Below are 16484 nucleotides of genomic sequence, written 5' to 3'. Positions count from 1 at the left end.
ATTTGCAGCGCCGTGTATCGAGTGCACCGAGTCAGTTACACAAATCGGTCGACAGAACGCGGATGCTCTGAGCTCGTTTGACGGTTAGAATACTTGCAACGTCTCCCCTTTGATCGAGAAATTGACGTTGAATACCCCACTCTTTCTTCGATGGAACCAAACGATCACGTGACACACTGATTTCACGCCCATATCGTTCCAGTTATGACTATGCTAGCGCCCACTATCTCCGCTGAAACTGGACAGTTGTGAGAGGTACGAACGAAAAACAGGGAATATAATGCAAAAACATAAATCTTCCAAGTGACGTAATTAATTTGCATTTACGTCATCACATAAACATTTTGTTAATATTTGTCTTTGAAATATATAACGGTATTTTTATATTCTACAAAATTTTAAAATTTCTTTGATTTTGTTATTATATCTGGACAGCGACATTAGCCCAGCCCCAGTTTTCCTCCATAATAGGGTTCATAGCTACACGATATCCCATAATATTCACCTACCGCTGCCGGATCCTATTTTTCTCGCTGTTCCCACAATCTAGTTTCCCCGCTGAATATTTAGGAAAATTCCGGCGCATCGGAGGATTATTCGTATTTATTAGTCAAAATTGGTACAGAACGAATAATTGTGTTATAATAGCTCGTCAAATTGAGTTGAAAGACCAAGATATTGCTTTGATTTGCTGTTTGTAGATATTTAAGTTGCTTTTCCAGGGGGAGTTGGTGTACCGTAGCTGTCTTGTCTCCCTCCACCACACCCAACGAAGTGGCTCTATTTTATCTGTCTTTGTGATACTGTATCGGGAAAAATTGGGCGGTACCAGGCGGAAAAAAGGCATCCCGAGTGCCATCGATTTGTGGTTGATTAATCCCGCTGAAGCCAGGGGAGTGAAATTTGAGGGAGAAACGGTGCTTGTTTATTAATTGAGGTATTTTTTTTGGTGTTGTGTGAGCTAAAAGCAAAATGGCGTGCTGTCTAAGCGAGGAAGCGAAAGAACAGAAACGTATCAATCAAGAAATTGAAAAACAACTCCGAAAAGACAAACGAGATGCCAGGAGGGAACTTAAGCTCCTTTTACTGGGTAAGTCTCATAATTTTTCCTTTCCATATACCGAAATCTGTCCCCGTATCACACATTTTTCCCCTGCAATGCTAATGTGTATATCGCTACATTGAGTATTGGCCGCCATGTTGTTCGTAAGCAATTGATGTACATGCCCCAAATGCCGGGATGTCCGTGCGGTTTTTGGTAATATTTGTCACCATTTTTCGACACCACAGGGACGGGAGAAAGCGGCAAGAGCACTTTCATCAAGCAGATGCGAATCATACACGGGTCGGGATATACGGAGGAAGACCGGAAAACGTTCACTAAGTTGGTATACCAAAACATATTTATGGCGATGAATTCGATGATCCGGGCTATGGAAACACTAAAGATACAATATAAAAACCAAAATAGCATCGTAAGTATAAAAAACGGTTTACGTCTAGATGCGTCGTTCAAGTACGTTGTGCGTATCACACTGGCTTTGATCGTATGTTGTGCGTCGTTATTGAAGATGTTGGAATGGTGACATCTTTTCTTCCCTCTCCCCCCCCCCCCCCGTGACCTATTTAGTTGGGGACACTCTTGTACAAATATCGGCTTGTGATATGTGATATCTGTTTTTGAATATTTCGTCAAAGTGTATGCACCCTGGTTTGAACCACCCCCTCAGTTGAATCTTGCATAACAGTGCAAATTCTAGGTTGAAGCCCTTCAAGTCACATTAATTTCTGCAATTCTTTAAAAATAGACATGGCCCATGATTATAATATTTTTGTGAATGCTACGTGCATGATCAAAATTACACAATTTCTTTCATGATCAAATTTGGCATTGTACTTGTCAATAGGTGTCCAACCCATTTGTATGATGTCAAACTAGAATCCATGGGAAGCTAGTGTTTTTTCTGGTGTCTTGTCGTACTGTGTCATTTCAAATATTGTGTTAATGTATGTCTGCTAAATTTTGAAAAAAAATAGTGTTGAAAATGTTGATATTCAAAAGTTACCCTGTATGTGTACTGGTAACCTAATTTTTTTGTCGTCTATATACACAAGGCAACCCTCCAAGTATTTGCTTATTTCTATAACCATGGTTACATGTAAATGATGTCACCACAGCTGGCCCGTATCTTGCCCTTGTGCAAATTGAAAAAAAATACTTCCTTAATTTTAAATATCTGTCATTTGCTGTTTCAAGGTGTACTTCATATTGCTTCTGATGTTAAAAGGCTTCAAATTTTGTAGTATGAATACTTTTGTATGTGGTGGTTTGTTTTTGAGGTGTTTCTCAGTAAAACAAATGGTGGTTCTGTTTTTCTAAGTGAATGCGTGGGGATATTTTCTAAGACTATGAAAATATACATCAGGGCATGTAACTAGAAAAACCTGAAATTCCAAACCCAATGTTAAGAGGGGGTTCTGCGCACAAAAATGTACTGTACTTGCACCAATGTTAAACACCTTGTATAAGTAGGTTTTCAAAATTTAGAGAATTATCCAAGAGACCTTCACCACAAAAAGGTGACCTTCAGATGACATAGTGTTGACAAACAAATATTAACCCAGAATAGGTTGTGGCCAACCTGCAGACATGAGAGTGCTCGTAGCGGAAGACCATCGCAGACAATTCTTGCATGAAAATAGTCTTAAAAATATCTATAAGGGACATTTTGATTATGTAGGATGCTTTATTTTTTGTACAGAAAAATCACATGAAACTTAATGAACATGCCATTGTGTCTCTGAGTACATGATTGGTAAGAGTGAGATCTTATATATATATATATATATATATATATATATATATATATATATATATATATATATATATATATATATATATATATATATACATATATACATGACTGTGTTTAAATGTGTGTGGGTGTGTGTATATGTACATGCATACTTATACATACACACATGCAATGCATACTTGTATGGGCATACTGATACACTTCTACAGAGGGATGTGTCTACATTGAGTTTATAAGCTTGGGTGCACATTTTGTAAAAACCTATCTCCCGTCCCGATCTATGACCACATATGTAGGGGTTCTGGGGTTGAACCAAGTGTCTGGCTGAAACCGGTGTCTGGTTACAGGAAAGGATATATTTCTGTGCAGCCTGTCATATTTCTTCTGAAAACTTGAGAGTCTTTGCGGTAGAGTGTGACTTATGCAAAGCTGTTGATGAACTCCATGGGGTTGTGCTGTCTGACTCAGTATTGCAGTGGTAATGGAGCGCTTTATGTATGTGTTCCTTATTAGAAGTGGCCCAGATATGTGACTTGTCATCTCACGTACAAATATTCAGTCTGTCTCTGTCTTACAAAGAAATCAGAAAAATCTGTCACCATACCTTTGCCAACAAAGACAGGCATAGCTTTCTGAATATTAAACATGTCCATTTAAATATCACACATTTTCACTGTTTTGTGCGAAAGCTAATTATTTGATAACATTGTTTGGTAGTTTGCATGTCCAAACTCACAAAGCTGTGCATAATTTAGTTGTAACATGATACAACCAACTGCTGGCATACAGTGCAATTTTTCCCTCTCATTTTGACAGGGAATTTTTTTGATAGCACTGACTAATTGAATTCTATCTGTAGTATTAGCCCTGAACATTAATTCTACAATAATTATGAGACATTGGAATGGGATTTCATGGTCTGAAAGGTTACGATTTAGTTGCACAAGTGATTGGTGTACGACAGCAATAGCTCATCGTAATCTGGTCTCTCCTTTTCAGCGGTTCGATCGCTTAGCTGTGGCTTGGCTTTTCTGCAAGAATTTGATAAATTCTATTTCAGTTTTTATTTGGTCATCATATTACGCTGTGCCTGATGTATTATGAAACTAATTTTGAATGTAAACTATTGGGAAGTGACGTTGCAAGTTTATAGAGTGTTATTGGTTTCGAACGTCGGTCGAAAATTTGCAACGACCTAAAATTTTGACGACATACCAGTCACGGGATTTTGCTCCAGGTTTGCGAAAATCCAGAATGTAAATAATCCATGGGCTTGTAGTGCCATCAGCAAACACTCCTCAAACTTTGCTCAGAGCCACACCTCAATGGTGTCACGATATCAAAGACAGGTTTATCTGGATGGAAAATGTTACGTCTTTGTTTGCTGTACCCCTTCCCTTGTTTTTTACCTGTTCACCCTATTGTCCAGTAAGCAGGTCCACAGTTACCATTGGTAACAATAGGTTTGGGCCAAACCATGGTGCCAAAAAGGGTTAAAAACTTGCTTTGCTGTTTCGATGTTTGGCTTGATATCTGTTGTGACCTTGTCCTTTGCTGTAGAGAGTATTATAAAAACTTATTGTTGAGTATTGCTTTTAGTAAACATTGTTTTGTTTCACTGTAAAAATTTGTACTTTGGAAATATTCGGTGTGTTTTTGACAGTGCTGTAGTGTGACCTGTTTTGTACCAACAGCTGATAGTGAATTTAGGTTTGTCACTTGAGGCAGTAAACACCTCAAATATAAAGGCATACTATAGGAAACTTTTGCTCAAATTTTGTTCAAGAAAACTTAGAACTCTTTCTCTCAAAATCAAAATAGAAAATTTGTGAATTTTGCCATTGGTGAAGTAAATGACCCAGATGTTACTGAAATTTGAAATTCAAAATGGCTGCCATCCCTATATTTACTCGATGGGAAAAATTAAACTTAATTTTCATGTACACCAAAAGAAAACTTCTGTACTCCACAAGCTTTGAAGTGACTCCCCACAAGCAGCAGATCAGCTAAGTATTGTAAAATTGCGCTCCAAATATCTGTCTCCAACGGGGATTCTAGTTTAATATATGGTACTGCAAACATTGTATACATATGATCAGAAATTTCAGGCCAAGTTTGTGTATTTGTGCCTGTGCACATTTCTACAGCTTTTGTGGTCACGTCCCTTGACATGCTTTTTTTTTTCGTTTTCTGTCGTAGCACTGTTGGTTGCCGAGTACTATTAATCATTCTGGAGTAGGGAGGGGGTGGCACCTGGAATACTGAGCAGAACCCACCACGAAAATTTTTTTTACATGCAAATCAGTGAAATTTGGCTTGCTTTTATAAAAGAACTGCAATTTTAAAACATATCCATTGATATCTGATGTGGGTATATGTTCCACAGTGGATTATTGGTAGCTTAGTGAATTATAGAAATGCATGATTAATAAGTGGAGGATGTGAGAGTTTCAGAATGGTGATAAACCCATGTTTTTAATGTCTCCAAAGCATGTCAGGCTGTAAATTTTGCATTTTTAAAACCATGTACACAGTATCTATTGCTCAACTTGCCTTGTGAACCTGATCGTTATCAGCTGTCATCAGACAGGATTTATTATGACTGACCTAAGGGTTCAAATGCTATTCAAGGCAGGGAGTATTGACTTAGTGATAGCCCCCCTCCCTCCCCCCTCCCCTCCATGTACTATACGAGGGAATGAGTATAAGGTATTTTTTCTCCTCTGAGGAAATTTTGACTAGAGAGTTCTAATCGCTCATGCGTAATATTTACCAACATTGGAAATTCAAAATGGCTGCCATACCCTGAGTTCACTCCATGTGGCAAAAATGAATTCTTGATTTCCACAAAAATAAGACAGTGAAAACTTCATATAATCTGCAGGTTTCAAAATGACTATAAGAAGCAGCATACCAAAAGAGTATGATAAAATATTTGGTGTCCAAAAATTATTCTCTGTGTAAGCAGTGTTAACCCTTTGAGTGCTGTAATTTTCCGCCAAAATTTCAGTGCAACATTTTACCAATTTATATGAATTTTTGTGTAATTTTTTTGTAATTTTGGACCACATGGACATCAAATATCATCGGCCACAGATTTTGATCAAAATTCTGAGTGAAATCTGAAAAAAATTGACTAGGGTAAATTTTATATAGGCGACAAAAATTTACTTTGGCTCTCAAAGAGTCAACAACACTATAATCAAAGAAATCATAAAATTCATTAGAATGATTTGTCACCATATAGCTTCTTATATCATATGGTTTCTGTGTCATTCATTTCGCTTCATTCTTGACTTCTGAGTTGACAGGCTCCCTGTTATGTGACCTATATGTGACCTCAGAAAACTAGAATATTGCATTACTCACAGATTCTGAAACCGTAGTGTCCTGGTGGTATGTTTGATCTGACACCAGAGAGCGAGAAGAATATTGTAATATTTAGGGGTTCTAGGTTTCCCTGGGTGACAAAGTCCCTTGTTACCAGGGAAACAAGATGAAGGTGTGGAGAGACAAAACAAGAGCATTGATGTTTGGAGTATGACTTTTGTTAGCCTCACAGGGTGAAGACATTTTTGATAGAAACATTGTATATTATCTTTGGGGCATTTTACGTCATATTTCTTGCTGTAAACTGCTTGATACTCTGTGAATATGCCCCACTTTGGGGCTTATCCCAATTATGTAAGTGAAGTGTTTGTAAAAATATATATGCTAATGTAGCTGCTGATAATAGAATAGTAATATCGTATGATACAAATTATTCTCTCCCACCAAATTAAAAGAATAGTGTTGTCACTATAAATTGCAGAGAATATTGTTGCTACAGAAAAATTTCACAGAAGCAAATTGTATAGCCAATCTTTTTTGCTTTGCAAATTTGAGAAAAAACTTTCCTTGTACTTAAGGGTAAAGCACTGGGCTGTTAACCCTTTGAGTGCTGTTATTTTACACACCAAAATTTCAGAGCAACATTTTTCCAATTTTTATGAATTTTTATGTAAGTTTTTGATGATTTTAGAAAGTGGCCATAGCTTTTTCACCGGCTACGGTTTTGATCAAAATTTTTGGGAAAATCTCATACCAATGGTGAGTGGGAACCTGTTTACTGGATGGAGGGGGGGGGGAGAGGGAGGAATAGAGGGGTGAATGTGTGAACTGTCTCAAAACTAACCCACAGGAGGTATGCTTGTGTCTTGGACAGGGAATAAAGGCTGTCAAATACAGTAAGCCAGATATTGTGTATTGTGTGTTCGTTCAAATAAATCCTTGTCAGAATAGACCCGCCTTGTACGTTGTCCGTAAGTCATTCTCAAGTAGATATTACACCAACTTTGAGTGTCGAGGTCATGCCTGTGTGTGCTGTTGATCCTCTAGTGTCACATTCCATCATCATGGTTTGGTCCAAACGCTATTGTTAGCAATGGTGAGTGGGGACTTGTTTACTAGGAACGGGGAGAGGAATAGAGGGGGGAACGTGTCGATATGATATGGAGTACGCGGTTACTTGATATGAAGGATCGCTTGCATGTATCAGTTGAACTCACAGGAGAAAAGAACAGTAGCTGATTGTTATTGTCCCTTTGTCAAAAGCAAGCCAGCCAAGTTCAAGTCTGTATCTCAAAACGTTTGCACCCATTATATCATTGGATTGACTGCAGTAGTTTTTAAAAAATCTGTATCGTGACATGTGTAATTGAGCTGGTTTTCACAGTGACATCTTTGTGAAGGATGATAGATCTGACCGGGGGCAAGGACATGATTTAGTTGTTAATCATCTGTGCTAGTTTGAAAACGTACATTTGTTGGTGGTTGGTGAATGGCTGTTTAGTTTGTGAATGGCAGTCAAGGGTACTAAATGACAAAAAAAATTAATCAGTCTTCAACTGTTAGACAATGGTACTTTTAACCCGCCTACCCATGCCGCATAACAGCTGCCAGTAAATGACACACATTCACACTCTGTCCCCCTGTCATAGATATCACTGCCAGACCACACACTCATACTCCCTCCCTGTGTCATACATAAACACTGCTAGATAACATTACCCTCAACCTTCTCCTCCATCCCATATTTAACCCTTTCACCCCCAGTTCCCTGTATACAGGTCCAACTTTACCATGGAAAACAATGGATTTGGGACAAACCATGGTGGTAAAAGGGTTAACCCTGCTGCTAGATGACTCACTCTCAACCTCCCTTCCCAGCCCATGACATACATAACAACTGCCAGATAACGCACTGTCAGTCTCCCTCTCCATCTCATGCCATACATAATAGCTTGATAATTCACTCTCAACCTTCCTCCTTGTCCCCAAATTGCCGTACATGGGTCCACCACTGCTAGGCAACTCACTCACTCACAACATCCTTCCTCACTCCGTGTCCCCCATCAGTTCACAACCACTAGATAACTCCCCCCCTCCACTCCCTCCCTATTCTGAATCTGATGCCATCCACACCTAGCAGATATCTCCCCCTCATACTGCCTCCCCATCCCTCATCCTGTGCCATTAGTCCACAACTCTAGATAACCCTGTTTAGCTCTCTCTCCTATCCCATTCCATTATTAGCTGCTAGAGTACTACTAGCTGTCCTAGTCTTAGTCAGCAGATCACTATTCACTGCCCCAATCACATACAGCTCCTTCATAAGTACTTCTCATATCCCCTCCAACTTGCTTTTCCCAGCCAGCTACAGCTGCTAAATAACTATGATTTGTACCCTCTTTCTCTCCCTCACCCCCGACCCTTAACCTGCTCACCCCAGTTTTCCGTAGAGAGGTCCACAAGCACCTTTGGTGACAATGGGTTTGGGCCAAACTATGATGGTGAAGGGGTGAATCACACTTCAGTGGAGCTTCATGTGCAAATAGCAAACAGTTAGGTCAATATTGGGCAACAGAAATGATTAGGTCAAGAGAGATTTATCATGTTATTAGTGTACAATAGAAGATGTAATTGTACAGTACATTTGTCAGATGTTGAAATTCATAATTCATCCAAGCCCAATACAGCGTTTTCTTCTCGAATCCCCCCTATCTATTCAAAATCCCCGTTCAAATAATCACAAATGCACGACATGTCACCCTTATACAACGAGGTTTGAGATTCTGATCAACACAGAGTGTTTAACATTCCACTTTATGATTACTGTCTGTGATGTAACATCATACAGTTGATGTAATCCACTATCTGTAGTCACAGAAGGATGTGATAAACCTGAAAGACCTTTTATTTGATATTCCATCAATGCTATAACCTTAATTTGCTACTACCTTGAAAATTTTTATTTGCATAATTTAATAATGCATAATTTATTACAGTCCTCTCAATCACAACCAAATCCCCCCAAATTTTCAAGCAGAGGGTGACTTCACCCACCCCACCCCCTTTTGAGAGAAACCTGGAGTAAACATTGCAGGCCAGGTTTATACCTCTCCCTCCCTCCCCACATTTCCACTTACACTGATCGAATCGTCCCCCTGAAACTGTAGGGCTGCACCAACTGATATGTGAAGGCAGGGAGGGTCAGTGTACAAAATCCAGTCTTCTCAACCAAGGTGATTGTCATTTAATATTCATGACATTGAACGTGATTTATCGGTAAAATTCTCTTATGTTGTCATTGACTCAAGCACTCGTGTTTTATGGTCCTCTTAAGCAATGTTTTTGAAAAATTCTAAGGAAATGTGCACCTTGAAACAGATGTTTTAACTTTTTCTCAAATTTCCACTGGTAAATATCATTATACTTGTCTTTTGCAATCATGGGAAAAAATCGGTGCTGACATGTGTGTAAAGTTTGATGTTAAAAAAATCAAACACCTAAAATTTCTTGATGTTAGAAATTCAAAATGGCTACCATACCTTGTGTTAACTCTATGGGTAAAAAATTTAATTTTTGATTTTCATGGAAATGTCATGTACTCCACACTACAGGCTTCAAAATGAGTGAACAAAAAACAGTAGACCAGAATAGCATTGTAAACATGGGTATCTGTACTGTGGTTGCATTGTGGCCTACAGTTATGTGTCCTACACTGTTATAGGGTAGCTCACTCTTCGGAATAAAAAACTTGAACTTTTGCTGAGACTTTCCTCAAAGAAACTTAAAGCCATTCCCTTTCGAAATCAAAAATCCAAGTCAGGGGTCGCCTTGCAAATTTGGTATCGGAGAAAGAAGTTATTCACCAACACTTGATATTCAAAATGGCCGCCATCCCTGTGTTAGCTCTGCGGCCTGAGTGTGGGGAAAGATAACATTTGTGATTCAGTTTGAAAACTTTAGTCGCTCAATGATCTTCAAATGAGCTCCCACAAATGGTAGAGCAAAACACTATGGTAAAAGTGTTTAGAGTTCCAGTGTCTGTCCCTAAGAGGCACATTCTGTCTTGATATTATTTTGTTGTTTTGTATATGAACATGTATAAGAAGCAATTTTTGGAGTGTGTGTCATTTATGTGTGTATATTGCCCAGTGAGACTGATAGTTTGCTTTGGTAAGTTTCGTCTTTTGTAGAGATAAAAATTACAGTGAAAATCTATAACAAGGATAGTTCAGAACAGTTAAACTGATGTATGTTATTAGCTTTGATTAGATGAATTTCGCAGCGAATACTGACCGGCAGAAATGCAATGTCATGGTGTATGCAATATGAGAACAATCTCAAAGATATCATATACACGTATCATTTCTAAACTTACAGTTTTGATGCTCAAAGAGATCAACCACAACAATTTTATATTTTTACTTTACAATTTATGTGATGTTGTCCCTCAAAATGTGTCAGCCACGTAGGTCACTATATCAGTTGTTCTCAGAAATCTAGATTTTTATCACTGTTCAATTTAATCAGCTGTCCTTCCAACATTATTTATTTTGATAACAAATCTAATGTCATGTGCTTAACTCCATTTTGTGACTTTGTTTTCACAACCCAACCTACCCACCCCTATCTCCTCGTGTGTTAGCCCAAGTCAAAGTAGAAACTATGGGAAGAAACCATACAAGGGGAGGTGGAATAGGGTTATATCACTGTAATTATCATTTCGGTAGAGGTGCTTTGATACAGTTCTGAACAGCTGCTCTTGAAATGGTTCGTCAGCCAGGTGCTGTGCTTGTTCAGTCTCTGGCAGAGAGAAGCTGTATATCAGACCAGAAAAGTGGTGATTTGTCACAAAATTCAGTTCGTTGCCATGGCCACATGTAATGAATAGCAGTTTTGTCCAGAATGGAAACTGTGTTGTCTCAAGCCATCAAGTTGATGATTGATGGAGAAAATTAAGTCTGGTTGACTGTATATTGCATGTAAATCTGCCAGAGTATGTACCCTCTGGTGACCAAATTTTGGTTGAAGCCTGTTTATATTAGTGGCAAGGTTTGCTCCATTATGAAAGCATAGGGGTGACAGTTAAAAAGTCAAGGGCTAGAATAGTCAGTTCTAACATATGAAAACTTAATATTTCAAAAACTATATGGAGTGTGATTTGCTGTTATTTTGAGGAAATCTGTTTCTTAAACAAATGATCTCCTTGTCAGTGAAACTATTTCATAGTTTCTGTGTGCGCACCATGCTTCGATGAGGGAAATTTGAACAACATAGCAATGCTGCTGACATGAAAGGAATTTGATGAGATGATTAACCATTTCAAATATGGTGTTAGGTTGTAAGATGATAGATTTTTGAATATCAATCTATGTCAGAGGTATATGTATATATCAACACACAAGCATTTTTTTGCCCATTATTAGCCCTTTATGCGCCACAGTCAAGTTTTGTCACCCTTATGAAATCTACCTCAGTCAATTTTTGTCAGATTTTTGCAAAAATTTTGATTAAAAACTGTGGCCAATGAAATGTTGTGTTCATTTGGTCCAAAATTATCAGAAAAATTACAGAAAAGTGCATAAAAACTTATAAAATGTTGCACTAAAATTTTGGTGGGAAAAAATACAGCACTCAAAAGGGTTAACCCTTTTTGAAGCTGAACTATCTATGAATATCACTCCTGTACCCATGATATCACAATATCTCCCTTATTCAATTTCAAAATAACTTTGCTACATGTATAGTAAGTGTAATTTAAGCTGTTCACTATGATGACCTGTTCAGCCAAATTCCCAGTAAAGAGGTCCACAGTCACTGTTCATAACAATAGAAATGGGTTAAACCATGCTGCTGAAGGGTTAGATATATCAAAATGAAACATCAATATTCAGAATGTTGATGGGCATGAAACAGATTGCATATCAAATCATATGGAACTTGCGCAAGATAGTTTGATTGGCAGGTTGAGCATGCTATGCAAACTGACCTTTTCACCCCCGTTGTCCAACTCAAAAGCATTGTCATCAGTGGTCAGTGTGGAACTGTTTACAGGAAATCAGGGGTGAACAGGTTGAATTCCTGTGGTAATTGTGAACCACAAGGGACAAAGGATGAACTAGACCTCAGGTCACATTGCAGAGACAGTTATATTCATTTGAAATGCTCTCACTGTACATTGTGGTTGTTCTCCAGCCCTATGGCTGCACTTCTTCTTGAACATGTGTTCATCGGCAAACCTGGTGCCCAGACCAAACATCTGTGTGTTTATGCAAATTGTTGATATTAATATTCATAAGTGCCTTATGTAATACCAAAACTATATGCTGAGCCAGGATGTCCCACAGGCGTTAGAATAGTTAGACCTTCCAGAATTACTTGCTGCATCCGATAACATCGTGGTCTTGGTCAAGAATGAAATTGTTTATGTCGTGCAGGTTTGGTACAGTCCAACTGCCTTTGGCTGGTGGATGAACCCATTATTGCCCAAGTAGAGGTGAAAGGTTGGCATTGTTAAATGTCTGAGGAACAATGTTTGAACAGAAATCTCTGAACACAGCACAGCAATGAACTTGCTAGTTTGGTGTACCTTTCAATAGAAGTTCAGCTACCATGTCACCCATCAGCAATGCCTGTGTAGAATGTCATCATCAACTTTTGTGTAGATCATCATCAATTACAGAGTAGATCATTTCATGTGTAGCCCATCATCAATTTCAGTGTATGCATCATCAGTTCCAGTGTATGCATCACCAGTTCCAGTGTAGATCATTATCAATTCCAGTGTAGATCATTATCAATACCAGTACCACAAATCCTCATCAATTCCAGGGTAGCTCTTCCAGTGTAGCTATAATCTGTTCTAATGTAGGTCATACATTGTAGAGCATCATCAATTCTTGTGTTGTTCATCATCAATTCAAGCAGAGCTCATAATCAATCAAGATGTGCTTTATTGGCCTACAAAATATTGTAACCCTTTGATCACAAAAATCAGTTTTTGTCACCTATACAAAATATACCCCAGTTAAAAATTTTTCAGAATTTTGCCAAAATTTTGATAAAAATCTGTAGCCAGTGAAATATGATGTTTATTTGCTCCAAAATTATCAAAACAAATACAGAAAAATTGATAAAAAATGGTACAATGTCGGTGGGAAAAATTACAGCACTCAAAGGGTTAATTCATTCATTGTGAGGGTCTGAATGCTGAAATCCATTGGTGTGTCAAAATAATCACAGATGTCCTCACAAGTTTTGTACTTGTGTATTTTATGACCTACTCCTGTAGTGCTTGAATGAGAAGGTCCTTGTTGCTTGGCAGAAATAACTCTAGATTATGACTTTACTCTTATATTGCATCGAATTTGTCTCGTCTCAGGGGACTTGAATTTTGCATTTGGATGATAGGTACTCGGTGGGATGGCCAGTCTTGCCTCAAACAATTTGAAAATCTGGAAAAGTGGGGTTTTATATCCTCTGTGAAGGGTCACTTTCACCACAGTAAACAAACGAAGTATATTTAATTTGTTGAAGAATATTCACAGTACAGCATGATGTACTGGGTGTATAATTAGCAAAACAAGAAATTGCCAGTTGTGTATAATAATGTATGGCAGGGATAATGTTAATATAGTTCATTTCAATCTCAGCTTTACCCATTTACCACCATGGTTTGGTCCAAACTCATTATTATCAATGGTGATTGTGGACATCTTTACCGGAAATAGGGGTGATCAGGTTAATAACGCTTTATATCTCTTATAACAATAGTATAGAGTGGCAGGAAAATTCCTAGGTGATATGGGCAAAGTTCAAAGTTCACATGGCGTCTCTAGTTAAACTGATATTGACAGGGCTCGGCAAGAACACATGAAGAATGTGTCTATCAGGGATTATGTTTCATTGAGTTGGGCAGTCAGATCTGATCAGATTTGTTGTACATTGCTTTAAAAATATCATTGTCAGTCATATAGGTTTAGGTTCCTGCTTCGGGCGGTAAAATCTTTTCTCTTCAATGTGTAGCGTATTCATCTTCTTATCATCTTCAGAGGGTCAACTTTACCTCTGTAAACAGTGGATTGGACCAAACTCAAGGAAAGGGTCAAATACAGTATAAAGAAATTAAAATGTACTGATATCAATATCTGGTCATATCGCATTGTTTTGTCATTTCTGCTGTAACCAAGAAACATATCGGGAAAGAAATTCTGTTGCGTGATTTTGGTTTGCTGCCATGGTATGGATGAGTCCACACTTTAGAAATAGGGGTGGTAGGGTAAAGACATGAGGGACACATGCTTTTGGATCAGTTACCAAACTAAGGTCAGAAGGTGGAATCACATCGTCAGCAATTGCAGTCTTTTGCAAGTATTTGTAAGTTGATAGAATGTCAAAAATGCCACATTTCAGTCTTGACTCTGTACTGTCCAAATATATTAAATATATTATATATTAATATATTATAAGACGTCGATTCTGATTTTTCACTCGGTTTATAAATTTCTTTAAATTTTCTTCAGTGGCCCACGTTGTGTCAGCATGATTTCAAGCCAAATTGAAACAACTTTCAAAGGAAAATGAAAGACTAACATTTACAACAATGTACATTGGCTGATGTGCAGCGTCTCGGAAGCTTATATCCCTCTTAGTGTATGCGTCATCATTACCGTTATAATAAAATAATACAAAAAGACTCCCTAAGTTGTTGTGAACAGTGACAATCAACCAATCAGATACAACCTTCCGTGCACGTTGCACATTGGCAGATGTATATTTTTCCCTACCAATTCAGTCAAAAGCAGGTCTGCTTTCAGACCCCTGTCCTGCAAGATTCAGTTGGTGTTATAAGTAAAAATCTGTATGTATATATCAGGCCAGGATAGTTTCCTGCTGTGCATTTCAGGGATTTCAAATTGTCAGGATGGTCTAAACACATTACATTGGACAGAATCAGGCAACCATGTTAGTCAAAGTATATCAAATAGGAAAATGTGCAGCTAAACTGTTTTTAAATTATTTTGGAGGATGGCAACAGATGAATGCGGTGGCAAAAGGGATATAGTACAAGACCTTAGGTACATAAAAATAGTCTATACTGATAATATGAGTCATTATATCTGGATTTCCGTACTTAACCCTCACACCACCATGGTTTAGCCCAAACCTATTGTTAGCAGTGGCTATTGTGGACCTGTTTACAGGGAATTAGGGGTGAAAAGGTTAAATAACACAATATTATTGCACTTTGGAAGTGAATACCAATATATTGTTGAATTAGAATGAGATGAATGGCATGTACACAGGGAACCCTTTGAGTGCTGAAGCCAAGTTTTGTCAGCTGTATAAAAAGGTAACCCAAATACTTTTTTCACTTCCAAACATTTTTTTTCAGATTATTATCAAAATTTTGACCAAAAACTGGAGTCTCTGTAAAATGCTGTCAATTTGATCCAAAATGATCAAAGAATTATGAAAAAATTCATAAAAATTGGTAAAATGTGCTAAAATTTTGGTGGGAAAATTACAGCACTCAAAGGGTTATGTCCAGTGACAAGAATGTGTGCAATGAATAATCAGAGATTGAGGCCTGTAGCTTTAGGTTGACCCTACTCTAATACACGTACGTGTAAAATTTTCTGCAGTCACGGAGAAAACTCTGATTTATTGGCATGTCAAAATTGGCAAGGAGGACGAGTGGAATCTAAGGACAGTGTTATCACTGTCAGTAGGGATTGAGTGTCATTCTGTCTGCCGTACTACCGCAACTCATCACCCTCTGAAAGCAATTCCAGGATTAAAAACCAACTACTTTGGCAAAACATGACGTATTAAAACATATTTCTTTACAATTTTGACCTAAATATTGTTTTATTTTAGCTGAATGGAAGTCATGCATCTAGTATCTACAAGTTTGACATCATACCCTTAAGAATTTGACATTTTACAAAATGTACTTTTGGTCTGTGGTAGTATGCGCCCGGTAAGTGAAAGGCTTAAACTTTCCTCAATGAAACTTTCAACTATTCTCTGACCAAATTAGTAATAAAAATCAGGGGTCACCTTGCAAAGTTTGGACCTAGAGAAACAAATTCCCTAACATTTACTGACATTTGAAATTCAAAATGGCTGCCATCCCTGTGTCAACTCCCTGGGAAAATAACAGTCCGATTTTCAAAAAAAATTTAAGACAGAGAAAATTTCTAACCCCAAGGCCATTAAAATGAGCCCCAACGAATAGAAGACCAGAAAACTATATGAAAAATCTGAGAATTCTGATATTTCTCCCCAAGGTGTATTCTATGTAAGTGTATTTTGCTTGATTTCTAACAGTCATGGGAT

At 37.9% G+C, this 16484-nt stretch overlaps 1 protein-coding gene across 2 annotated transcripts in view; it reads left to right on the top strand.

The window, feature by feature from the left end:
• The first annotated feature begins 729 nt into the window (after positions 1–729).
• LOC139123498 (guanine nucleotide-binding protein subunit alpha-11) overlaps positions 730–16484 on the top strand; it is a 57672-nt gene continuing 41917 nt past the window's right edge. Inside the window, exons 1-2 of one of the 2 annotated variants that reach the window (XM_070689654.1) lie at positions 730–1090; positions 1291–1475. In XM_070689654.1, coding sequence (XP_070545755.1) covers positions 973–1090; positions 1291–1475 — 303 coding nt within the window. In that variant the 5' untranslated portion in view covers positions 730–972. Of the gene's footprint in view, positions 1091–1290; positions 1477–16484 lie in introns of both variants that reach the window. The other variant, XM_070689653.1, reaches the window with a different exon arrangement.

Source organism: Ptychodera flava (assembly GCF_041260155.1).
Source record: "Ptychodera flava strain L36383 chromosome 23 unlocalized genomic scaffold, AS_Pfla_20210202 Scaffold_23__1_contigs__length_28996876_pilon, whole genome shotgun sequence".
Lineage (NCBI taxonomy): Eukaryota > Metazoa > Hemichordata > Enteropneusta > Ptychoderidae > Ptychodera > Ptychodera flava.
The sequence above is the reverse complement of the archived record's forward strand: the minus strand, read 5'-3'. Positions and strand labels throughout refer to the sequence as shown.